We start from the raw sequence: 24,906 nt of genomic DNA, 5'->3' as shown, positions 1-24,906 counted from the left end.
ATCAACCGTCATTGCCACTTTTACCGATGCTTCACATCACATGATTTTGTTGACTCATATATAAATCAAAAAGTTTTTTTTTTCACGTTCTAATTGTCTTCATAAAATCCGTTAGCTTCAGAACTTCCTTTCAAGACATCTGACTCCCTAGTATGTATACATTCTCTATACGATATAAACATGTTTCATGAATATTTTTTTACTAACCTCAAACCCTGATACAGTATAACCCTCTTTTCTAAATTTATAATTTGTTTATCCATGAAAAACAAAATACAAAATTTGAAAGAAGATAATGGATGGATAATTCAAGAAATCGTGTTCTTTAATATCATACAGGAAAGTCAAAATAGCTATTAAGCACAAAAAAGAAATAATGAAATTAGTTCAAATAAATTTAGGAGACCAATAGACAGCATCGATACTTGGTGGTCATTCATTATTAGTTGCTTGAGCGGATGCGCGTAACTAATTTAGGAAAATCAAAATAGCTATTAAGCCCAAAAGGAAATAATGAGCATTCATCTTACTGATTCCTTTGTTTCTAATTACTTAAAATGTTGACACAAACATTTCGATAATTCCAGGGAAAAAATCAGTCTAGCATCAATATTTTCATCGATAAATAAATAATACATTTACAAATTTTGTCAGAACTACAAAAAATTAGTTGCAATCCTTAAGAATTTTAGGCTTTTTGAGTTAAAATGTTTTTTTTTTGAATTATTGGTAGATCATGGCATTGGAATTGTGTTATTTAATATTGGTAGATCATAAAATGAGAAATAATATTCAGATGGTAAGATACAAAAAATAAGAATGATTTTTTGAGTTTAAAAAGCAACAATAAGAGAGTTGTTCAAAAAAAAAAAATGCAACAACAAGAGCCTTATTTCAATATGGATTGTGTTAAAACCAAAAGAGAAAATGGCTCACAAGAAGAGCAAACATCAAATAGAGATGTAAATAACCCAAATGATCAAGACTCCATAAGCCTATCCATTATGAGCTTCAAAACCGCAGGAGCATCAACTGTCACTGCCACTTTCACCGATGGTTTGTCTGACCACTCGTTCACTTCCTCAAACCTGGTTCACATCAAAACACACACATCCCATGATTTTGTTGACTCCATATATGTCATTTTCATAGTCTTCTTCAAAAAATTGGTTAGCTTCGAAACAATCTAAAAACTTGTTTTCATGAAAATTACCTCTTTCGATTGTTGTAGAGTAAAGTGAGTCCTCTAGTGATACCGTTTGTTTGTACTCTAACAACTCCTTCAGTATAAGTGAATAGAGAAGGAAGGAAAGCCGCAAGTATTGTTGTAGGATCATGAAGATAAACACCTACTAGGGAAAAAAACAGGTGAGTGTAAACCATTTTAAACGCGGAGAACAAATTATCAAACATACCTTCAATCTCATAAGCATCAAGATGATAAGAATAGTACACACCAAGGATTTTACATAGGTATTGAGCTAGTTTTCCGTTCGATGATGCCAATTTGTCTCTGTCATCAGCTAAATCAAGTAGAAACACAGCCGCAAAACAAGAAGTTGAGAAGACAAGAAAGAATGTTATAAAGACATTCTTGGTAGTACGTTACTAAGGTTTGTATACATATATGCAAAAACACCAAAGCAGGTAAGAAGATTTTCCAAATAACCTGTCATGATAACTTGATGAGTCACGTTGATTCCCACAGCAATCACATCGGCGCCACATGTGAACACAATATCTGCAGCTTCTGGATCACCAAAAATCTACACAAGAAGATAGTACTGGGTGATATATAAACTAAGTCACATAATGTTAATGGGTGAAAGAACTTACATTAGCTTCTGATGCTGGATTTACATTTCCATTTACTGCAAATGCTCCACCAAGAAGTACAATTTGTCCAACGTTTTTGGAAAACTCAGGATCAAGCTGAACAGCCTGCATCAAGGGTAAATGAATTTTCTTCAATGAGATAGAGAGATAAATAAGACATGGAAAAAAAAATGAGCATGAGAGAGTCTGACCAGTGCTATATTTGTCAAAGGTCCCAAAGCAACAACAGTGATTTCGCCAGGGTGAAGCTTAGCTTGTTCAACTAAGAACTCAGGTGCAGATTTTTCAATTGGCTTCCCTTTAGGTGGAGGGAAGTTTTGGTTGCCAAGCCCATCTTTACCGTGAACGAAGTCAGCAATTCGAAGTTTTGTTCCGTTCTTTAAACAAATATAAAAAGCACAGAGATATGAATGTTCAGCTAAATCAAAAATGAGAAAGTGATCAAAGATGGTGTCATTCAATATATAAAGGACATAGAAGTAGAAACATACCATGATAGTTTTGTGTGTTCCTTCAGCAACAGGAATGTCTGTCCTACCCGCAACCTCCAACTAGTAGTAGATCCACACACCAAAAAGATGCTTACGTCATATCTTAGCATGTACTACTTTTCATTATGAGATCCAAAAGTGAAGAGAATAAAGGATATACCAAATGCAAGGCGTTACGAGTGGCGAGAGTGGTGTAGACGTTGCCATAGATAGTAGTGAGACCAATGACATCAACTTCTGGTGACTTCAGAGCCACGAATATCGCCATTGCATCATCTACATATCGTCATACACAGTGAGAGTGAGAGAGAAGAAAACTCATGCAAGCTCTGTAAGTGAAATAAAAACAAAACAAAAACCTGTGAGTGAAATCAAAACAAAACAAAAACTAACGGTTCCATCTCAGATCTTATGTAATTTTGAATCAGTAAAAAAGAAAACTTAAAAAAAAAAATCCGAGAAGTTCCCATAGACAGAAACAGAGACTTTTGATTGAGTGAGGCTAATCGGAATCAAATCCAATAAAAGAAATAATTTTTTTAGTATAAAATGAGGCGATGCTAATTTATAAACCGATTCCAGGATCAGTATCGATGATAATCTTCTTGCGCTGCTCTCCCACCACCATCGCCACCGAACTTGAGCACGGGTAAAGAGAGAGTGACCCAAACACCGAAAAGACACTACCTTTTTTCTGTCTTTATATTTGATCCGAAAGTACACTAAAATAAACCAAAAAGGCAAATAGTTCAATCATATAAAAAGTGGTCTGCTATCGTGTCTCCTTTTTGGCTTCTTCTTCTACATCAGAGACTAGATCGGTAGATCCTGACGTAACAAACTCTCAGACACCGGTTTAGTCTAATTGTGACCACCCGATTTCGGTTTAGAGAAACAAGTACCAAACCGGATAGAAACGTCGCCGTATCCTTCTTTCCATTCTTGATTGTGTTCTAACTTTACTGAAGCTAAAATCTAATCAAAACTTTTTTCCTTTTTTGGCCAATACTAAAATTTGTGTATCGATAACAACAGTTCAGGATAAAGGAAAAAAAAAAGATTTATTCAAACGTCGTCGTATCGCTCTTTCCATTCTTGATTTTGTTTAAACTCTACTGTAGCTAAACTAATCTCAACGGTGATCAAACCCTCTTTCCTTTTTTTGCCAACGTTAAAATTATGTTTATCTATAACAAAAACGAGATAACTCAAGAAATCGCTTCTTCAATCTCAGTTAGGAATAGGAAAATAGCCTTTTTAATTAACAAAAAAAAAGGAAAACATACGTAGTTTAGGAGATTAAAAACCAAATACTGATGGAATTGAGATATCTCTATATATACAAGAGACTTCGTTGGCTTTGCTTTGGCACATTAAGAACACAAAGCAGAGAAAGCTATAGTAGTTAGTACAATGATTAGTGATGTAGAAGCCGCGCATATACTAATTGCTATGAGTCGTTCAAAACCTAGGGTTGTTGTCAAGGCAACAGAGGAGGAGAACAGACTTCCTGATCGTGTTCCACGACAGAAGAGAAGCTCTTCTCGAGTTCCACGGAAGGAGACGGGAAGAAGCTTTCGTGTGGATCCTTCTTCTTCAACTGCATTAGTGGCATATGTGAGTGAAGAAGATAACCCTAATGGCCATATTCACCACTCGCCATCGATGGCATCTCCAAGAATCCCTCGCTTGAGCCGCAAGAAACGTCCTAGGGCTTCTTCTTCAACTGCATTAGTGGAATATGTGAGTCAAGAAAATGAATCTCCTCCAACAATGCGTAGCTTGAGCCGCAAGAAACGTCCTAGGGCTTCTTCTTCAACTGCATTAGTGGAATATGTGAGTCAAGAAAATGAATCTCCTCCAACAATGCGTAGCTTGAGCCGCAAGAAACGTCCTAGGGCTTCTTCTTCGACTGCATTAGTGGAATATGTGAGTCAAGAAGATGAATCTCCTCCAACAACGGGTCGCTTGAGCCGCAAGAAACGTCCTCCTCCGTTGCCTCCCAAGGCAAAACAACCTAAAAAGAAGAAGGCAACAGTAGGCCCTTCTTCGTGGAGGTCGGACCCAACGCCTGAGTGGTTGTTGAAGTTGATGAAGGGGGGCGAGGAGCCGAAGAAGATCATAGAGAAGGTACTGACTGCAACCGATATGAACCATAACCACAACCGTCTCTCCATGCCTTGCAGCCACATCATTGACATGGAATTTCTGAGCCTTGCGGAACAAGATATCATAGAAAAAGATGAGGAGAGGAAGAACAAGATTGGAATTAAAGCGGAACTCGTGGTTAAGTTCGTGGATTCTGATGTCTTAAAGAAGTTTGATGTGAATTTTAGGAGATGGAAGATGCCTAAGAAAGGGAGCCCTCCCACTTTTATTTACAATTTGGTCACAGGGTGGAATGACACGGTCGACGTTTGCGGTCTTGGTGAGGATGATAAGATTAGAGTCTGGTCTTTTCACTCTGATGGCAAACTCTGTTTTGCTATTGCTGTCGATACTCCTTCTCCTCATGGCCATCCTCTTCTTCTTCCTCCTCCTCCAAGTGATTCCGGAAATTCAAACCCCGAGGAGATGAGCTCTGCTTTAGTGATCTATGACAAGTCTAATGATGACTTGCAACCGGAGTAATAAAGTATTGCTTTCAGGGTCTAAGGCTTTTCTTGGTTTTCTTTTTCTGAGGTCTTAGATTCTTTTTCAGGGTGTTTGGGTTTTTCTCAGATTGTGTTTTTGGTAGTTTTTGTTTTTGGGTTTTCACTACGAATTTGAGATTTTTTTTTGTGCTTTGCTTCTGTAAACACTTGATGATATCAATGATTAAAGAAGTTTTGGCAAAGTTTATATTATCTTTAATTTACTATATTTTTTCTCAACAAAGTCAAAACGCAAGTGACGCATCCTGAAGATATCTTACCAGATGTTTTCAGATTATTCTCTTAACAAACCAAAACAAAGTTAAAGTACACAAAAAGAGAGTGAAACCTAATTACTCTAGTCCACTTGATCCTGTAATTAGTAAAACCTTTTAACATTATCAAGCTTAAATCTGTCTATATCAGACATGCAAATTTTATTAGAAGAAACAATAATTTTTTTTAGTTAATCAATTTTCCTTTTTTTTATACCTTTATAAATCTTGTGAAGCACTATGAACTGCAGCATTACACATGCCAGGATTCTTCAAACACCACAATGGCTGAATAGGTTCAGCACCAATCCCTCTCTTCACCATTCTATACCTCCAACGGTTTAACCGATCCAAAGCTTCACCACATCTCTTCACACCTCTCTCGTCTCTATTCCCTGACCACAAACTCTCAGCAAACGCAGAGGCACGCGGCCATAGCCTTGAGTCTAAAACCGTAGGGTCAGCTTGCTCTGACCACAACGCTACCTCTCCTCCTAACACCAGTTTCCTCTCTTCCTCATCGACCAAACCATCGGTTATATCATAGTTGTATATGCTCTGCCACGTCTTAAACGGTGCACACCAAGACCCTCCACCGCTACCACCACCTCCTTGCTGATCATATTGACTATCATTCCCTAGAAACCCTCCATGACCACAGTCTAAGTAGTAGTATTCCGATGAAGATACAATTACTCTGTAACCAGCAGCTACTATTCTCTTTGTGTTCACAGGACCGTTGTTCCAAGTCTGCAAGATTGTGTGCTCTTTAGGAAGAACCGATGCTTCCACCTTGATTTTTGCATCCAACAGAACATCTTCCCAGTAAACAACTGTCCGGTTCTGTGACACTATGTAAGGTAAGGTCGAGTTTATGTACTTTTCAAGAAGCTGGCTTAGTGTTCCACCAGAGGACAAGAAGGAAGTGATTGAAGAATCGGTTTTCCAACAGCCTGGGATGACTTCATCTCCACCTCCATGAAAGAAAGGCTCAGGGAATAGCTTAGCCACATCTCGTATAACGTTTTTAACAACTTCGTACGTCTTTGGATTCAAGGGGTTAAGCTGACCAGTCCCTGGTTCACTAGCTAACCGCTCGTCCCAGCTTTTACCAGATGGCCACCAGAACATGTTTCCACATGTGACTATGTCCGGGTAAGCTTCTCCCCATGAACCTGTATGGCCTGTAAAGAGTATCCATCAGGTTTGCCGGTACAACAGGTTTGTGTACGGTATAAAAAACACAGTAAATCAAGCATTGAGTGACACTCACCAGGAGTGTCTATTTCAGGAAGAACTCTAACACCATGCTCCAAACCAAACTGAACAATCATTGAGACATCTTCAGGAGTGTACACCATGTCCGGTCCATAAGATCCCTTTGCAGCAAGTGAAGGCTCAGAAGGAAGCACCAGTGGGAAAGAATGTGAATCAGTTATGTGCCAATGGAACACATTGAGTTTGTTTGAACTCATGGCTTGTATTGTCCTTGTTATATCCTCTACTCCATAGTAGTTCCTTGATGTATCTAGCAACAACCCTCTGTGACCAAACAAAGGAGAATCCTGAATATAAATTCCAACAGGTACACACAAATGAGGAGCTCTTCCCCAAACCATCTGAGAGAATGTCTCGAGGCCATGCATAGCTCCCAAAACCGAATGAGCTGACAAGCGGGCTGAGAAGCTTCCGACGGGGACTGAGAGGGTGTAAGACTCGTTAACACCGTGGTGAAGCGGTAGAGAAAGATCTGTGACAGTGATTACAAGTTTTCTTAAGGTGTAGCCTTTCGTAAGTTTGATTGGACCGGTGGTGAGAGGAGAGTAATTCTCTGAGCGGATGAGGTTGAGGTAGCGTGCAACGGAGGCTGAAAGGTATTGGTGTTGTGGAGAAGTGATGGTGAAGTCTGGAGAGAGGGTGATGGCTTTGCGTTGAGGCCATGATAGGAATCTTGGCTTTGGCCAAATGTTGATAGGTGTGGCGGCAGTGGAGAGCAATGGAGAAAGAAGCGAAATGAAGAAGACTAGTAGCAGAGGAAGCTTGATAAAAGTAAGCATGATTGTTCCTGACTTTAACCACAAGGTTGTTTCAACTATCATTCATTTGGTGTATCTGCAAAACAGAGGAACCAAGTATAGTAATTGCATCAAAGATTACACAGCAACGAGGACAGATAGAGATTGGACGTTTACAACAGGAAGCAGTAAGAAGAGATCCAAGTGCCAAAGTGTTCAAATTTAGTGACCATTCTGAAGCAATCACTAGAAAATGGTAACTCTAAAATGGACACTTGGATTCGTCAGCCAAGCTTTGAACTTTCTATTAGAAGTTGGAGATGGAGAGAAGCGTTCGGAGAGGATATAAGACTTGCAGTAGTAGGAGGTGAACGACGACGAAGGGTAGTTGACTTGCCGCCGAAAAGCAATAAATAAATATGTGGACTACTTCGCTTCTGGATAATGAGATCTGAAATTGACAGTGATGCATTCATTACCCTTACCTATTAAGGTGTAACTAGATTTTTACTCGACCGCCGGGTATCAATTTTCATTTTTTTCTTTGTTTATATTAAATATTATACATGGTTTGTAATGTGTACTAATATAATATATTTAAAATAACAATGTGCTTAATTACATCGAATATTTTTTGCGTTCTACACTAAATTATATGACCAATATTTATTGGATATTATATAAACAAATCAAATATTTGTATAATTAGATTTATGTATAAAATATCTAAAAAATAAAATTCTGAATTAAAAGTAAAAAACATATACAAATAGGAGTTAGTATGATATTAAAAATTGATACATTAGTTATAACATTTGTAAGAAAATAAAAATATTATAGACAATTTATTCCATAGGATATTCAATTTGCATAGTTGTATCAATAGTTTTAAAAATAGAGAAGCTGTATGCACTGTGAAAATATTTTAAATCACATTAACAAAATTTCCAAAAAATATAGCTTTTTTTGAAAATTTGAATTAGTTAAAAAAAGCTAGGAATGTGATCTAAATTTGTAATAAGTATTTTATTTGTATAAGTGATAATATATATTTTTAAAATTTATCCGATTAAATAATTGTTTATATGACATTTTTAAACATAATAATTTATAATTTATATTGAGTAATTTTATTTTGTTTTATAACCCATCAATGGTATAATCCATACTTTTAGAATATGACCCAATATATCCGTACAAATGTATTTTTTTATGGATCAAAATTTATGATAAATAAAATTGTGGTATATATTATTTAAAATATATGGTGTTATATACTTTATATTTTCAACATTTATTATACTGAACTTACATTGTGGTATTATTTATATGAAAAATATATATGACATAATATATTTATATATTATATAAATAATTATTTTACTGTGACTTTTATTTTTACTTATTACTAATAAATAATAAAAATATAGATATTTAAAAATAATATTGTTCATTAAATATTTAAAGCTATGTTTATTTATTATTTCTAAACACACACACATATATTATTTATATATGTCCGTATGTTTAGAAATGATAAATAATAATATAAGTTAGGATTATTAATTATTGTTGCCAAATTTTTTTATTTCGAATTCGATTTTAGAAATGTATTAATTAAACAGAAAAGACAAAAAATCATAAAAGGTAACACACATTAAATAGAATTTGATTTTGGAAATACATTAATTAAACAAAAAAAAACAAATAATTTTTAGGAAACACACATTAAATAACTGAAAAAGACAAACATTAATATAGGAAGATTAACTAAATGCTCATTGACATATCATTGTAAATAACACTAAAAACTCAGAGTTATTTTTAAAGTGTACTTCTGTTTTAATAGAATACTAGATTTTGACCCGCCCTTAAAAAGGGCGGGTATATTTTTTGTTGGAAAAATTATTTATGTAATAAAAATAATGATTTTTGATAAATTATATATATTAAATTTTTATGAATTATTTTTGTTATTTTAAATATGACTAAATTTTTGAAGACTCTAGATAATTCTAATCCGTAATATGATTTTATTTATTGAACTCGAAGTTCAACTTATTTTACACTCAGTTTTTTAATTTAAATAAAATATTTTATATCTTCAACCCTCTCTGTATTGAAAAATTTATTTGTACGTTTCAAAATATTTTCTATAATTTTATTAAATTTAGTTTATGTGATTTAGTTTTTATTTTCAATGAAACTATTTTTTAAGAAGTTGAGATAATTGAGATCCGTATTATGATTTTGTTGATTTAATCATTTGTTATTTCAACTTGATTTTATTTTGAGTTTTCATTTAATAAATGCTTTCAAATAATTAATAACGTGAAATATTCTTGGAAAGATATGACGTAAATATTTAAAAAACAAAATTTTTAAAAATGGCAAGAACTAAATTATTAAATACTATTTAATGTAATTGCAAAATAATGACTTTTATTGGTTGCAAATAATGACGGCGAAAAGGTACATATAATATTTGTAATTAATTGGAAAAGTCAGGACCATATTCATAAGAAGTATTATGCTTTAATAGTATAGATTTTCATGCCTAACTGATTTTATAAACTGATAAAAACTGTTTATTTAGTAAAATAATTATATTAAATGAAAAATTAAGTGACAATAAATGTAACACATTTTTATTTTTTATTTAAGTTATTATTTTATTCATAAAAACATGGTTTTGAATAATATTTTTGATTACGTTATTTTCCACCGTTGAAACTAAAACAATTTTTTACTAAATCGAACATTTAACCATATATAAAACTTAGTTATTTACATTTTTGATTTTATAATTGGCAAAAAATCTATATTGATTAACTAATAAATAAAAATCTGCACTATTATTATTATGGTAATATAATTAATGATGTGTATTAACGTTAAGGTAATATAATTAATAAAATTATTAAGCTAATAAAATATGGAAATACAATTAATGTAATATTGCTATTCATGTTTCCAAACAACTTTCATTTAGAATACTATACTTGTTTCCAAACATCTCCAAAATGTACTTAACTTTAATAATATAGATATGACAAAAAAAATAGGAGTATTATATTAATTTAGAATAACAAAGGAATTTCTTTTTCTTTTCGTTAACAATTAAATATTTAACTCATGTTTTCTTTACTTTTATCCACATGTTTTATTTTATTAGTAGTAGATTCGTAGTAATTTTATCTGGCCACTGTTGTACTATACTTTTTCATCTAATGAATGAAAATGTTGACTAAAAATATTTTAAGATGACTCATTAGTCATTACCAAATATGTTTAACTGTAAGTAACTGTGTCGGTAAGTTGGTAACAATTCATTTGGAGGTGGAGCTAAAGAGTCTAAGACGACTCGCGATGCTGAGCCATTTGTGAAGTGTATGTACGAATATACGCATGTACTCTCTGAAGTTTGAAGCACTGTTCTTTTTACTAGCCAAAGAGAATGTGAATGATCTTGAAAAACGTAACTCTGTTCAGATTAAAGAACTTCCACTTTTTCTCATTGTGAAACGATTAATTTTCTTCTTCTTCTCAATTCAAATCCATTTTATCCTTATGCATATCATCGTATTTCAACTATGATCACGCCCGTCTCAATAATATAATAGGCCTGAGCTGAGACAAAAAGTCGGGCCCTAATTCTTAAAACAATTTTATTTTTCAAAGAGTCGTAATTTGAGCTAAAAATATCCAAAAATTATAATGGACTCTGTACAAATGCACCTTCAGCACATGTCCTGACTCCTGACTCCTGACTCCTGACTCCTGACTGATCACCACATATATTACATATATATATATATATACTTTAACATAACAAGAAAACATAAATCACTCGTTATTTAGTTATTTTTTTGTTGATCCGGATATCCGACAAGCAAAAACCCAACTAATTAATTTTTATGTTTGCAAAAAAAAAAAATTATATACCTGTGTATGGTCACACAATAGAGTATCTGAAGACAATAGATTCGAACCGCGACCTGTGAAACCGAAAACTTTTAAAAAACTAGTCTCACGGTAAAAATGTTATTTCTATTTATGAGTTAATTTTAGAATGAACTAGGTACATTGATGTTCTATTAAAGCATATGAAATAGCATTGGCGGCTTCTATCTGCTCCATTTGATAATGCTCTTTAATGAAGTTTTTAAAGGAGCATTCTATCCTAATAATTGATAATTACCAAAATGCCCTAACATATTTAACTAAAATTTGCGAAGATAATTCCATAATATTTTCAAAACCCTAATCATAACTGTTACGTAAGTTTTGTTATAAAAAGACGAAATCAAAGATCTGTGCTCGGCCAAAAAAAAGCCGTCAAGAACTTCAAATTGAAAGTAAGGCATGTTGTTGTTTTTAGCTTATATAATTCATTGATCATATATGATTATTATTCACTCAAAACTTGTGTTTTACATGAGAAGGTAGCTGTGCTAGTTTTTTTCTAACGTAGAACAATGATTTTCATTAGTCATTAGTTCATGTGGTTGCTTTCTAACATGTTATTTTATTAATTTTCACGATGAACTTGTGTTATTTTTCTTGTTTCTTATATTTTAAAGCACACTAAAATATAATAGTTTTGTATAATTTATGAAAAACAGAAACGATGTCGAACCCACAAGATCCTACGCAACCATTGAGTAAGCAACCAACGAGTAAGGTATGAATACATATATACATTAAATTGATGTTACGTTGTTCTTTGATTGCTGTTTGTTTGTAATTATATATATTGCTTCTCTGGATTTTTAGCCAAAATTTATTTGGACACATGAGATGAGTCATGAGATGTTAGTATTAGCTAATGGTGAAAAAGACAAAGGACATTGGAAAGGCACATGTTTTAATGAAATGGGAAGACAAAACATTCGAGCAGGATTTTTGACCAGGTTTGGTTTGAATATACCATGGGGGAAATTCAAAAGTCGCCTTGAACATCTACGAAGGCAGTATGATATATATAAACGTGTCACAAAGAATGCGACTGGGTTAGGTTTCACTGAATTTGGTGAGATTGATATGAGTGCAGATTGGTGGGATCAGCTAATTAAGGTACTTTTTAATAAGCTCTAATTACTGGTTCATTTTTTTTTTTACAATTTTTAATCAACTTAAAACATTTATGTTCATTGTAGGCATGTCCAGAAGCCACGAAACTCCGTGTCCATCCGTTGCGTGATATTCCACTCCTTGATTCTTTATACCTTAAAGTTACAATCTCGGTTAGTGAAGGTTGGCAACATCAAGAAGGACCGAGCCAACTGCCTCAGCGTATAGAATCTGAAGAAGAATATGACGAGATATCATCTCCAATCAATATGCCTGAAGATAATCAAAAGACTCACCAGGCGCATAGTTCCAAAAGAGCACATCAAGAAAAAACCTCCAGAATAAGATCTTCTCGGAAAAAGCCCAATTTAGATCATTGGGACCGTATCACAAGTACGTTAGAAAATCAAGAGAGGTTTTGGTCAGCAGGTCGACAAACATTTGACTCCTTTAACCCATTTAATACTGCTATATGCACAGAGGAGTTGTTGAAGCTGTCTACCCTAGACCAAGAAAGTGAGCTGTACTGGGCATCTCTTGATTACCTAGCTAGCAACGAGAATGGACGTCAAATCTTTATGACGTTACCGAATGAGAAACAAAAAATAAAGTATCTCGAAAGGGTTACTGGAAAAATGAACTAGATGCTTTATATTTTCTTTGTGTTTTAAGCTTGGGTGTTTGCTTTGGATTTATGAATTTAAATTGGTGTTTGCTTTGGATTTATGAATTTAAATGTGTATCATATGACGTGGTGTTTTCTGAATTTATATGAGTTTTTTGCTTTAATTTGGATGTTTGCTTTGAATATTGTGTATGCTTCTTCTTTATTTTCTAATGTTTACGTAACGTTGTTATATACTTGTCGTATGCTAACTTTTTAGTATATTATATTTGTTTTTCAGGAAGTTGCCATGGTATGTAATCAAAACATACTTATGGTAATTCGATTGTTGGTCGAAAGTGCATATCCTAATCCTTACGGTGATAGACAGTTGATGAGAACAGACCGAGGCCGTGGATAGCGTCATACAATGCAGATGATTAATGGTTCTGGTAGAGAATGCTATGAAACGGTACGAATGAATAAAGAAACTTTTATAGAGTTATGTGATACTTTAAGGAACAAGTATAACCTAGAAGAGTCACGTGAGTGCTCATTAGAAGAGGCTGTGGCAATGTTTTTGGAAACACTTGGACATGATGAAGTACAACGACAAATTGCTAAGAACTTTCAGCGTAGTCAGGAGACGGTGAACCGAAAATTTATGGAGGTATTAGATGCTGTCCTTCTTCTCTCCAAGGATATATTAAAGCCTTGTCATGATGAGTTTAATCAGACAAGCAATCGTCTATACTCTAATAAAAGGTACTGGCCTCATTTTCGTGATTGTATTGGAGCTCTTGATGGTACTCATGTGTCAGTAAGGGTCAGAAGTGATCAAAAAGAAAGATTTTGGAATGTGAGAAAGCAATTTGCCTCAATGAACGTACTTGCTATTTGTAACTTGGATATGAAGTTCATATATGCGTATGTCGGGACTCCAGGCAGAGCACATGATACAAAAGTTCTTACTTATTGTGCGCAGAGTGACACATTTTTCCCGACACCTCCAGAAGGAAAATATTTTGTTGTTGATTCTGGATATCCGAACAGAAAAGGATATTTAGCTCCATACCGTAGAACAAGATACCACCCACATCAGTGGGGTGATGGACCACCTAGTAGTGCAAGTGAATGGTTTAACAAACGTCATTCGTCTTTACGTTCAGTGATCGAACATTCGTTTGGGGTGTGGAAAGCTAAGTGGCGGATTCTGAAAAATGAGGCACGTTATAACTTACCGATGCAATGCAAAATAGTCGTTGCGACAATGGCCCTTCATAATTTTATACGTGATTCAACCACAAAAGATGATGATTTTGATGAGTACGAAAGGATGGAAGAACAAGAATTGAACGGTTCGAATATAGAAGATGCAGCAGAAGTTGAAGTCATGCGTTATGAATCTACAGGAGATACTTACATGGCAGAAGTACGTAACCATATCGCAGAAAGTATTTGGATGCTCGCTATTAGTTAATTAATTTAGCTTACTTTGTTTTTCATAAGATTGTTTTTAGTTGCTGGAAAACTTGTGTACGTGATTTGTTTTTAGTTGCTGGAAAACTTGTGTACGTGATCATTTGTTCTTTTTCTTTTTTCTTTAATTCTTTAGTTTTAATTATGTCTATTTTGGTCATTTAATATTTTAAATGCTACAGCTTTGCCAATCATATAATTTGATTGTAACTAATATAGCATACAGCTTCTGCTGCATACTGCTTCTGCTGCTTACTGCTACTGCTACTGCTAATGCTTTACCAATCAAGGCCTTAAGTATTTGTATTTGTGATCTTCGTGTTACATGTTAGAGACTACATGTTACTTTGAACAAAACAAAAATACGATACCTAGAAGGCTAGAATCATTGTACGTTCGATTTTAACATTTCCCACATGTTACATAGATATTATCATAAGAATTAAAAGTAACGAATGATCGACAGTTTCCGAAAAATAAAATAAACGTATCATTTCGCAAGGATTAGCTCAATTCAATTAAGTACCAAAAAAAGATTAGCGATTAGCTTTAATTCAAAAGAAAGTCTCAAACAGAAGAGAAACACCAAAGAAGTATCAAATTATGAAAGGAAGTTTTGTTTTTCATAAATGCTAGTCTTGGTCAAAGATCTTTTAAGGCAAGGTTATATTGTTAAGGGATAATGCATACGGTAAGTTGCCAAATCACGATAAATCTGCTTAGAAGACTTTATCTTCTTTCTATTTGTAGCTTTACATAGACTAAAACCATAAATCTCTCCTTCAAGATCTCTTCTTACTAAACCTTTTCTGTATATTTTTTCAGATTCGTACGCCTTAACGTAGCCTTGAAAGGAAAAACAGAGAAAGAAGTTCCAATAAAAATATACTGTACCAAGGAAACAAAAACAAAAGGCAAGTGATCTCGAAACCCTATGTTTGTTCTTTGGAGTCCTACGAGAAACATGCAGTTTCCGTTAATCCGCAATACACTTTTTCATCTCTATCTATGCATATGTTTTGTTTTGTCTCCACAAACATGTCTAATTGGTTTCTTTTTCTCCTTTTAAAGTATTTTAATTAACATTCAAAACATGTCTCATCCATAAACTTTGCTCTTTAAATTAAAATTAATTTTTTTAAGAGTCATATGTCGTTTGTCTCTTTACTGTCTGAAAAGCAGAGAAGTGAAACTCTTTCAGAGTGTTTTCATACTGTTTAAAATCTAATTAGCTTTGGCGTATAGTTCTTTTGTAAAAGACATACAGAAGAATAAATTCGAAGACAAAAAGAGAGAGATAGATGGAAAGTAATGGTGGAGCAGGAGAAGTAAGAAGAGTGAGATTAGTTTATTTCCTCAGCCGTGCTGGTCATGTTGACCAGCCTCATCTCTTTTCTGTTCAACATATCTCCCGTAATGGTGTCTTCCTTCGAGGTTATAGCTCTCTTCTTAATTACATTTTCATCTCTTAATCTCTTTTATTTCGAACAATCTCATCTAAAAATGTGTTAAAAATGCAGATGTGAAGCGATGGTTAGCGGGTGTACGAGGCGATGCGATGCCAGACGCATATTCTTGGTCGTGTAAGAGGTACAAATTGCCACATTCTCGATCAATAATTATGATATTTATAATTTATGTATGTGTTACATGGTTAGAATATGGTTCTTGTGATATACAGGAGATACAAGAATGGATATGTATGGCAAGATTTATTGGACGACGATCTTATTACACCAATCTCCGACAACGAATATGTGCTAAAAGGATCTGAGATTCTCCTAAAACCTCCGAAGGGTATGTATGTCATGTCATGCAGTGATCTCTATGTTTCATAAACTGAGGTTCATTAGGTTTCTTTAACTGATGGTTATTAAAAACAGAGGATTCTCTTCATGCGGGAAAGAAAGCTTGCGCGACAAGAAACGGTGGTGGCGGCGGAATAGCCGCTAAGATGATCCCCAAAGAATCTCCGGTCTTTTGCTCTCAGATATCGACGTCGACAACGTCGACAGTCACCGACGAATCAGCCACGAACGTAGAAGACATGGTCGTACTCAAGAAACCAGACAGGGAAAAAGTATCCGGTGAAAGAGACGTTTCGACGGGTTACGGGTCGGGTAACAACATAGAGTCGGGTCGACCCAGTGTATCGTCCTCGACTTCGTCGTCTTCGAGTTTTGTTAAGAGTAAGAGCTGTTCCAGCTTGCGTGCCTCCCATGTGCTTAGGAACTTGTTGAAGTGTGGTGGTATGGACACAAACGATGTCGTTTTGGTGCCTTTGAACAAGGCTGCGTCTGGGGCTTTTGGTGCGGCTTGGGAAGATGAACGCAGATTCCAATACCACCAACAGCACAATGCTCGGTATGCTCGAAAGTACTAACTACTCTTTTTATTTAATAAGTTAATTAATTAGTCGTTTTTAAACAATTCGTTACTTTTTTGCTGCTAATGCCACATATTATTGGAACTAATCTTTCTAGCTGAGTGTTTCTCATATCATTGGGGCTATCAACCTAAAATATATTATATCATCCGGGTCTAATATCATATTAATAATTTGAATCAAATTGGTAACGTGGTCTTGATTATAGAAAAAGCTTAGAAGGCGCATGGAGTGGCATAAAGATGAAAGAGACAATTGAATTTTGTAAACCAAAGGTGGCATCAAGCAAGCCTTCCATCATCGCTCCATTATGCTCGTACGCCTGCCTCACTCTTTTCATCACTTGATGATATTGTGACGATCTTTTTAACTAAACTTAATGATAATTCATAATATAGGCAATGTGGGAAGTCATTTAAACCCGAGAAGATGCATTCGCACATGAAATTGTGTCCAAGGATGAAGAATTCATCGGCAAGGAATGATTTGATGATGGGAAAAAATCAGGATACCGTTAAACCGAGGCAGCAACGGTGCAGAAACATTCCGGGACATCAATGTCTAGTGAGGACCATTCTTAAAGAGTGATGATCCTTAGTCATAGTTGATTCTGTAGTTGTGAAATGGTGCGGATAAGTGTTTGCCTAGTTCGGTGAATTTATCTTTGATGAAGTGGATTTGGATCATGAGGTATTTGGTCATCATATAGTGGATTTGGATAATCTAATTGAAGATTTTAGTAACCAATTGGTCAAAATTTGAAAAACTATGTCTTAGAAACTCATTTAAAGTAACTTGACAGGTCTTAAGTCAAGATAGTATCGTCGATGGTATTCAACTATTCATATTATTAGTTAACTTGTTTAATATCCACGAGATGTAATCATGTGAAAACACAAAAACATGAAGAGACTCCCCCGGTTCCCGCTTAATAGTTACTGAATTAGTTTTTAGTCCAAAAATACAATAAATATATATAAACAAATATTAGTTTCAAATCTAAAATTTAATTTTGTTATTACTATAAAAGATATGTTGATCCAATATTTCATCCCATAATTAAAACTATTAAACAAAAAATATAATTTAATTGATTACTAATATGAATATTAAAATTTCCTAATTTGTAATATTAATTCAAAATTTGTTTTAATAATTTAAAATTTCTTATAAGAATAAACATTGAAATTAAAAAATATTATTGAAGAAAAAGGTTTAAGCATAAAAACACTCAATAAAACTCACACTATATACTAGTAACTTTTAATATTATTTAAATTTATTAACCTGTCAAATGTCACAATACTATTGCATGGGGTTAGTGTCTTTAATAAGTAAAGAAGTTTCTTTTGGAGAGTTACGGGATTCTCTGCTTCGAATCTTGTTCTGTCTTCTCCTGAGTTTACAGAAACCATAAGACCAATCCTCACTAACCCAGAGACAAAGTTTGATCCCTTTAGAGCTAAAAATCATCTTCCTGTGATCCGTAAAACCTTAAAACACCATGTCAGAGACGATGGATCCGGAAGGAATCGACGGAGTCCGGATGACGTGGAACGTCTGGCCACGCAACAAAGTCGAAGCGAGCAAGTGCGTCATCCCCGTCGCAGCTTGCATCTCCCCTCTCCGTCGCCACCGCGACATCCAATCCGTCCCTTACGCTCCCCTCCGTTGCCGCACTTGCTCCGCCGCACTCAACCCTTTCGCTCGCGTAGACTTTGTGAGATGTCAATCTAAGTCCCACATTGGTTATTAGACAAAAAAGAGTCTAATATATAAGGAGAAGTCCAACTCTAATTAGTACGAGGCCTTTTGGGAAGGAAACCAAAAGTAAATCCATGCAGGCTTATCATTAAGGCCCAAAGTGGACAATATCGTACTAATCCGATAAGATAGAGTTGGACACGGGATTTAACAATCTCAACAATTGGTATCAGAGTGGTTGATGAGAAATCTGCAAAAATAAATAAATAAATAAATATCTTTCGAAGTTAAGAATGGGAGATATATGGCAGAGATCAAATCAGAAGATCATGGAACATGTGATGTTGTGGGAGAAGCATTCTCAAAGGAAAGCTCTGTGATTAGGAAACACACAAGATAGAGTTGGACACGGGATTTAACAATCTCAACAATTGGTATCAGAGCGGTTGATGAGAAATCTGCAAAAAAAAAAAAAAAAAAATCTTTCGAAGTTAAGAATGGGAGATATATGGCAGAGATCAAATCAGAAGATCATGGAACATGTGATGTTGTGGGAGAAGCATTCTCAAAGGAAAGCTCTGTGATTAGGAAACACACAAGAGATAAGTTGTGGTTCTTAGTTTGAGGGGGAGAATGTGAGATGTCAATTTAAGTCCCACATTGGATATTAGACAAAAGAAACACACAAGAAATGAGTTGTGGTTCTTAGTTTGAGGGGGAGAATGTGAGATGTCAATCTAAGTCCCACATTAGATATTAGACAAAAGAAAAGTCCAACTCTAATTAGTACGAGTCTTTTTGGGAAGGAAACCAAAAGTAAATCCATGCAGGCTTATCATTAAGGCCCAAAGTGGACAATATCGTACTAATCCGATAAGAGAGAGTTGAACATGGGTTTTCACAATCTCAACAGACTTCACCGCCAAGATTTGGATCTGCCCTCTCTGTTTCCAGCGTAACCACTTCCCTCCACACTACCACGTCATCTCCGAGAGTAATCTCCCCTGCGAGCTCTATCCTCAGTACACTACCGTCGAGTATGCTGCTGTGCCGGCGGGGCCTTCTGATGGGCCTTCTTCGGCTCCGGTGTTTGTTTTTGTGTTGGACACGTGTATGATCGAGGAGGAGTTTGAGTTGGCTAAAGGATCTATCAGAACCTTTGCGTTCACATAAAGACCTCGACAAAGATGCGGCTCCTTTCTATAAGAAAGCAGAGAAGTTTTATGATGGTCTAGCAAACCAATTGGTTAACCAAGGTCATCTACTGGACCTGTTTGCTTCCGCACTTGATCAGGTATTTCTTTACCCTGAATGTCGTGATCATGTTAAAGGTAATATCTTATGGAGAATATATGGTTATAAAACATTTCCTCTCGTTTGCAAGTGGCAACGGACTTTGTAGCTTGAAAACAAGATTGCTTTGATTAATTTATTTATGTGTGTTTTGAATATTAGGTTGGTGTTACCGTGTTGCTGAAATGAAAGCGGCGGTTGAAAGAACGGGAGGACTCGTTGTTTTGTCAGAAAGTTTTGGCCATTCTTTTTTTTTTTTTTAAATATATATTTATCAATCCCGAAAGGGCATCAAAGTTGAATACAAATCCGGCTCGAACAAAATGATCTAGATCACTATGTTTACAAATCTAGTTTCGCATCACCACCTATCCGGCGCGTTTTGCTAGATAGCTCGATAATTACTAGACTACTAATAACCGTTCTCTTCTATTGACGTTAACCCCGGGGAGGTGGGTTTTACCTCGTAACCTTAGATGCCGGAGTCCCCAAGACGTCGCCTGAAGTAGCTGGTAATAGGTGATCTTGCCAAGTTTGCATTCTTCTTTGTCGTTTAAGTCCGAGACAACCAAATGAGAGAAGAGTCGAGCCAGCCATACCTGAGGAGAGCTGTCTCAGTCCACACTCACCGCCTAAGAACATGACATTGGAAGTGGGAGAGCCGCAACATATCACATGAGCGAGAGGTCGAAAGCTCAAAAGCTCGAACCAAACCACCACCTCCAAAGTCAGAAACACAGAAAACGGGTGCTTTCACAGCCACTACCAAACCAGAAGTCTCCAGAACCTGCAAGAAAAGTCAACAACACTACCACAATTGATCGACAGAGCTCTTGTGGTACCGGGATGTGATAGTTGACCAAATGCTGACACCGAGACGGCCAATGACTCCCGAGAACCGCTCGACATTTGCAATCTTTGAGAACCAAAGGCTGTTTACTTGACTGTGAAACCTCCATCCGGTGTCAACGAACAGAGAATAACGAGACACACAAAGAGACAAAACTCCGGAAGAAAGCCGCCGCTTCCTAACTGAGAAACCAGAACGGTAGCCGTGATGAGGAGAGACGAGATGAAGCAGCAGCACGGGTAACCTCCAAGAGCCATAGACGACCGCTGGAAACTCTACCAAGCACAACCACACGAGTCTGACCTGAACCCTGGAACCATCTCCGCCTGCGAACCGGGGCCCAAGACTCACCTCCAAGAACAAGACGTCCAAATAGAGCTCACCTAACCACAGAGAGAGAGGAGCTAGACTTCTCCGACACCGAAGAGGACTGAGACACCAACCACCGCAGAAGAATGCATCTAAGGACCGCCACAGAACCACACCGGATCACTCAGCAGTCAAACAGAGACACACGCCGTCACTCTCCACCAACGACGATGAAAGGCGAAGTAGATCTGGATCTTGAAAATCGATCTACCTCTAAACCCAAAAACCGGCTATCCCACCACCTAACCTTGAAACCTCCTCGATGAAACTCCAATAGAAGCCAATATCTCGCCGTAGTAGAAGCTCCGCGCGCAGAGAAACACATCGGGAGACACCGCTACTCCAGAGTCACAATCATATCGGAAGGGAAGAGAGAGCTCGAAGAGCAGCAAAAGGAAAACAAGATAAAGGAGGAGAGGCTCCTCCGGCGATGGCACGAGCCTGCTCGCCGGAGCCAGAAGCAGAGACGAAGATGGAGTGTGTGGTCGAGAAGAAAGAAGCTTGGGAGGATAAGGAGAGAGAAAAAAAGAAAAGCTTTTGTGTGTATTCTGATATTCAAGGCCATTCTGTATTCAAGGATTCCTTCAAGCGAGTATTTGAAGGTGGTGAACACTCTCTCGGCCTTTGTTTCAAGTGAGCTGCTGCTATAGCCTGATTGATACTCTACTTGCTATCTCACTTGTCCATGGCATTCTTACTCATCTTCAAACTACCGTTTCAGTGGTACACTTGAGATCAATTGTTCAAAAGACATAAAAATCCAAGGGATTATTGGACCTTGCGCGTCATTGCAAAAGGTTGAAGCTACTGACCTCATACTTCTTCATATTATAATAGATAACTTAACAAGTTATGCTTTTTTGGGGAAAATTGCAGAAAGGCCCTAGCGTTGCGGATACAGTTATTGGGGAGGGGAATACTACAGCATGGAAGATGTGTGGACTCGACAAAAGTACTTGCCTCACGGTCTTCTTTGATCTTTCTTCAAGTGATCAAGCAAGTAATCTTGGAGGTGTAAATCCACAGCTATATATAAAGTTTATGACAAGGTAAATCCTCTTCATGCAATTCCAGGGGTTTGAGCGTGTTAATAGAAATTTTGATCTTTAAAAATATATGATTGCAGCTACCAAAATCAAGAAGGTAAAACATTACTTCGAGTTACTACTGTTACTAGACAATGGGTGGATACTGCTATTAGCACAGAGGTTAGTACTAGTCCATATTATTTTTTCTGGCTAAATACTTTGGAAACTGCTCTACTTCATTATGGGGTTTCTAAAATAACTCTTCTGATGTGTTTCCTTAGTCTTTGATGTTTGGTTTTCTAGAAAAACTCGTTAGTCTCTTTAGCTAAATAACTGGTCATTGTGATGGTATCTCCGGGAAAATGATTTATTGATCAGTCTTTACTTAGACAAGAACTATCATGTACTCTTGTTCACATATCGTTCTAGTAGCATAGCATGGCTGAGCGTATGTGAATTGTTGTCAAATCATGTCCTTGTTTATTAGCACTAGTGCTTCAGTTAAGACTGTGACTTCATCAACTTGGAGAAAACAGTTCTCTAAGTAACTATCAAGTTTGTTTAGATATCTAGAGTATCATTCACATTTTGTTATGTATACTTTCTCAGCACTTAGTTATAGTGCAATCTGGTCTTGCATCTTTGTCTTCCACTTTCTGTTTTTGGCTTTTCAATTCTCACATACTCTTATATGATCATTTTGACCTCACACATTTTTTTTTTTTTGCTTTTGAGTGTGGACATGGATGCTAATGAGGTTTGTAATATCTCCAGGAATTGGTGCAAGGTTTTGATCAAGAAACTGCTGCTGTGGTGGTGGCCAGATTAGCTTCCTTGAAAATGGAAACAGAGGTAATTAGTAAAAAAAATCAAACACTTTCATCAAACTTAGATTCTGGAATCTCAATCCATTTATGTTGTTCTTAAGAGGGGTTCGATGCTACTCGATGGCTGGACAGGAACCTTATTCGTCTTTGTTCCAAGTTTGGTGATTACCGGAAGGACGATCCTGCTTCATTTACTCTAAATCCAAACTTTCTCACTATTCCCTCAGTTTACATTTAATCTCCGACGTTCACAGTTTGTCCAGGCAAGTGTTGAAAATAGGAGAAGCTGTAAACTTATCTCTGTAATAAAACTCTGTAATGTTCTCTTGTTTCTTCACTGACAGGTGTTCAACAATAGTCCAGATGAAACTGCGTACAACCGCATGCTATTGAATCGAGAAAGTATATCAAACGCAGCTGTTATGATTCAGCCATCTCTAACAACTTACTCGTTTAACACACTACCTCAGCCTGCTATGCTGGACGTTGCTTCTATCGCTGCAGACCGTATCCTCTTGTTGGATTCTTACATTAGCGTTGTCATTTTCCATGGAATGACCATAGCGCAGTGGCGCAACCTGGGATATCAAAATCAGCCTGAACGTCAGGTAATAATGGCTATACAAGTTGTAACTGACTATGAAGGGGGCATTGGTTTCAACCTTACGTGTTTCATTTGATCTTGTCAAGGCATTTGCACAACTTTTGGAAGCTCCTCAAGAGGATGCGCAGATGATCATCCGTGAACGATTCCCTGTACCTAGATTAGTTGTACGTGATCAGCATGGTTCCCAGGTTAGTTATCTCTCAGTTTGTAGTTTACTTTTTGAATGGGGACTTTAGTGGTTGTTGACTTTGAGTAATACGATTGAGGTTTATAATTGGACAGGCAAGGTTTTTGTTAGCGAAGCTAAACCCTTCAGCAACATACAACAGTCCGAGCGAGTGAATGCAGGTTCTGATGTAATATTCACGGATGATGGATGTTAGTCTTCAAGTCTTCTTCCAACATCTTCAGAAATTGGCTGTTCAATCTTGAAACACACCGAGGTTTCTCCCTCTCTCATACACTCTTCATGTACAGAGATTGAGACCGAGCCTGGCAAGTACAAATAAAGATGCAGACATCGTTTACATAACATAGAGTGGATTTTCTGTGTCTTAATTGTTCTTTCTTATACAGGCAGGCACAAACATGAACAAGACTTATACATTTTGTTTTCTTTTCAATTCAATAGGTTTTTTTATTCATTCAAAAAAAATATGTTTTTTTATATCATAGCTTTTGGTCGTAGTAATAATTTTATTATATTTAATTTCTCCTTTTGTTTTTGTACCGGAATGGAATATGTAAACAATGTTCTTAGCAGTCATCATCGAGACAAAAGCAAAAATCCATTAGACGCCATATACTATTGCAAACGCAATGCCTTTTTCCTTATTTATTCTTCTTTATTTGAAAATTCTTTTTAATAAAATAAAAAAGTTTACTTCGCATTTTAAAAATGAAAATCGAACTGTTTGAAATGAAAAAAAAGAAATATTTGAAAAACGAATTTGATGCCCTTTATATATTTATATTTTTCATAAAATTAAAATATATTAAAAAACTCAAATATAAAAATTAAAATTAAAAAAAATATATATATATATATAGTCACCATTTAAAAAAGAGGATCAGTTCTTCTCTTAAAAACGGTCGTTCAGTTCATTCATCAAACATATTCATAGAATGTTTTTGTCAAGAGTATTAAAATGTGTAAAGATATCCATAAACTTAAAACGAAATACTGAAATAAATATGGTGATATGTACTAGGCAGGATATGCTTCCTAGTTAAGAGATTTCTTTTTGGTCAAACCTAATTAAAAGACTACACATGATATATTTTGAAGAGAATAAAAAATGGCAAAAATGGTATCCATATAAATAAGGTTGAGTGTTGTAATCTGTGTGAAATGTGGAGAGTGAATTGTGAGGAATGTTATGTGTCTTTCTTATTAGCTAACACCATTTTATATAGTGGTTTGATACAAGGGTTTA

The 24,906-nt window shown here is 35.8% G+C and overlaps 4 protein-coding genes and 1 pseudogene across 4 annotated transcripts; 3 read left to right on the top strand and 2 right to left on the bottom strand.

Annotated features, from left to right (window-relative positions):
* Positions 1 to 800: 800 nt before the first annotated feature.
* Positions 801 to 3,144, bottom strand: LOC108862248 (probable uridine nucleosidase 2). Its single transcript, XM_018636317.2, has 9 exons — positions 2,901 to 3,144; positions 2,488 to 2,603; positions 2,328 to 2,387; positions 2,028 to 2,213; positions 1,837 to 1,941; positions 1,670 to 1,766; positions 1,416 to 1,523; positions 1,214 to 1,349; positions 801 to 1,088 (listed from the first exon to the last, which is right to left on the bottom strand). Exons 1-9 carry the CDS (start codon positions 2,953 to 2,955, stop codon positions 980 to 982), a joined length of 972 nt encoding a protein of 323 aa, XP_018491819.1. The 5' UTR covers positions 2,956 to 3,144; the 3' UTR covers positions 801 to 979.
* Positions 3,145 to 5,452: 2,308 nt separating this feature from the next.
* LOC108862246 (beta-hexosaminidase 2) lies at positions 5,453 to 7,642 on the bottom strand. The gene is made up of 3 exons (XM_018636314.2): positions 7,428 to 7,642; positions 6,509 to 7,347; positions 5,453 to 6,419 (listed from the first exon to the last, which is right to left on the bottom strand). Exons 2-3 carry the CDS (start codon positions 7,332 to 7,334, stop codon positions 5,455 to 5,457), a joined length of 1,791 nt encoding a protein of 596 aa, XP_018491816.2. The 5' UTR covers positions 7,335 to 7,347; positions 7,428 to 7,642; the 3' UTR covers positions 5,453 to 5,454.
* A 5,715-nt stretch (positions 7,643 to 13,357) lies between these two features.
* On the top strand, positions 13,358 to 14,407 carry LOC130494934 (protein ALP1-like). The gene has a single exon (XM_056985782.1). The coding sequence runs from the start codon at positions 13,358 to 13,360 to the stop codon at positions 14,405 to 14,407; it is 1,050 nt and encodes a 349-aa protein (XP_056841762.1).
* A 1,261-nt stretch (positions 14,408 to 15,668) lies between these two features.
* On the top strand, positions 15,669 to 17,480 carry LOC108834155 (protein SOSEKI 1). The gene is made up of 6 exons (XM_057010192.1): positions 15,669 to 15,840; positions 15,927 to 15,996; positions 16,088 to 16,203; positions 16,290 to 16,770; positions 17,001 to 17,108; positions 17,191 to 17,480. Exons 1-6 carry the CDS (start codon positions 15,708 to 15,710, stop codon positions 17,378 to 17,380), a joined length of 1,098 nt encoding a protein of 365 aa, XP_056866172.1. The 5' UTR covers positions 15,669 to 15,707; the 3' UTR covers positions 17,381 to 17,480.
* An 828-nt stretch (positions 17,481 to 18,308) lies between these two features.
* On the top strand, positions 18,309 to 24,174 carry LOC108834154 (protein transport protein SEC23 B-like; annotated as a pseudogene).
* The last annotated feature ends 732 nt before the right edge of the window (positions 24,175 to 24,906 follow it).

The sequence above is a fragment of the Raphanus sativus genome, chromosome 5, assembly GCF_000801105.2.
Source record: "Raphanus sativus cultivar WK10039 chromosome 5, ASM80110v3, whole genome shotgun sequence".
NCBI classification, from domain to species: Eukaryota; Viridiplantae; Streptophyta; class Magnoliopsida; order Brassicales; family Brassicaceae; genus Raphanus; species Raphanus sativus.
This window is presented reverse-complemented; position numbering and strand designations above follow the sequence as displayed.

Bases quoted from the DNA above. Each gene is read 5' to 3' on its own strand.
- LOC130494934 (XM_056985782.1), top strand. From the start codon at position 13,358: ATGCAGATGATTAATGGTTCTGGTAGAGAATGCTATGAAACGGTACGA.
- LOC108862248 (XM_018636317.2), bottom strand. From the start codon at position 2,955: ATGGTGGTGGGAGAGCAGCGCAAGAAGATTATCATCGATACTGATCCT. The intron at 1,767-1,836 runs GTAAGTTCTTTC...CTTCTTGTGTAG, and splicing joins ATCCAGCATCAGAAGCTAAT to ATTTTTGGTGATCCAGAAGC. The intron at 1,524-1,669 runs GTTATTTGGAAA...TACTTGATTTAG, and splicing joins TCATCAAGTTATCATGACAG to CTGATGACAGAGACAAATTG.
- LOC108862246 (XM_018636314.2), bottom strand. From the start codon at position 7,334: ATGATAGTTGAAACAACCTTGTGGTTAAAGTCAGGAACAATCATGCTT. The intron at 6,420-6,508 runs GTGAGTGTCACT...TACTCTTTACAG, and splicing joins TCCTGAAATAGACACTCCTG to GCCATACAGGTTCATGGGGA.
- LOC108834155 (XM_057010192.1), top strand. From the start codon at position 15,708: ATGGAAAGTAATGGTGGAGCAGGAGAAGTAAGAAGAGTGAGATTAGTT. The intron at 16,204-16,289 runs GTATGTATGTCA...TATTAAAAACAG, and splicing joins TCTCCTAAAACCTCCGAAGG to AGGATTCTCTTCATGCGGGA. The intron at 16,771-17,000 runs GTATGCTCGAAA...TCTTGATTATAG, and splicing joins CACCAACAGCACAATGCTCG to AAAAAGCTTAGAAGGCGCAT.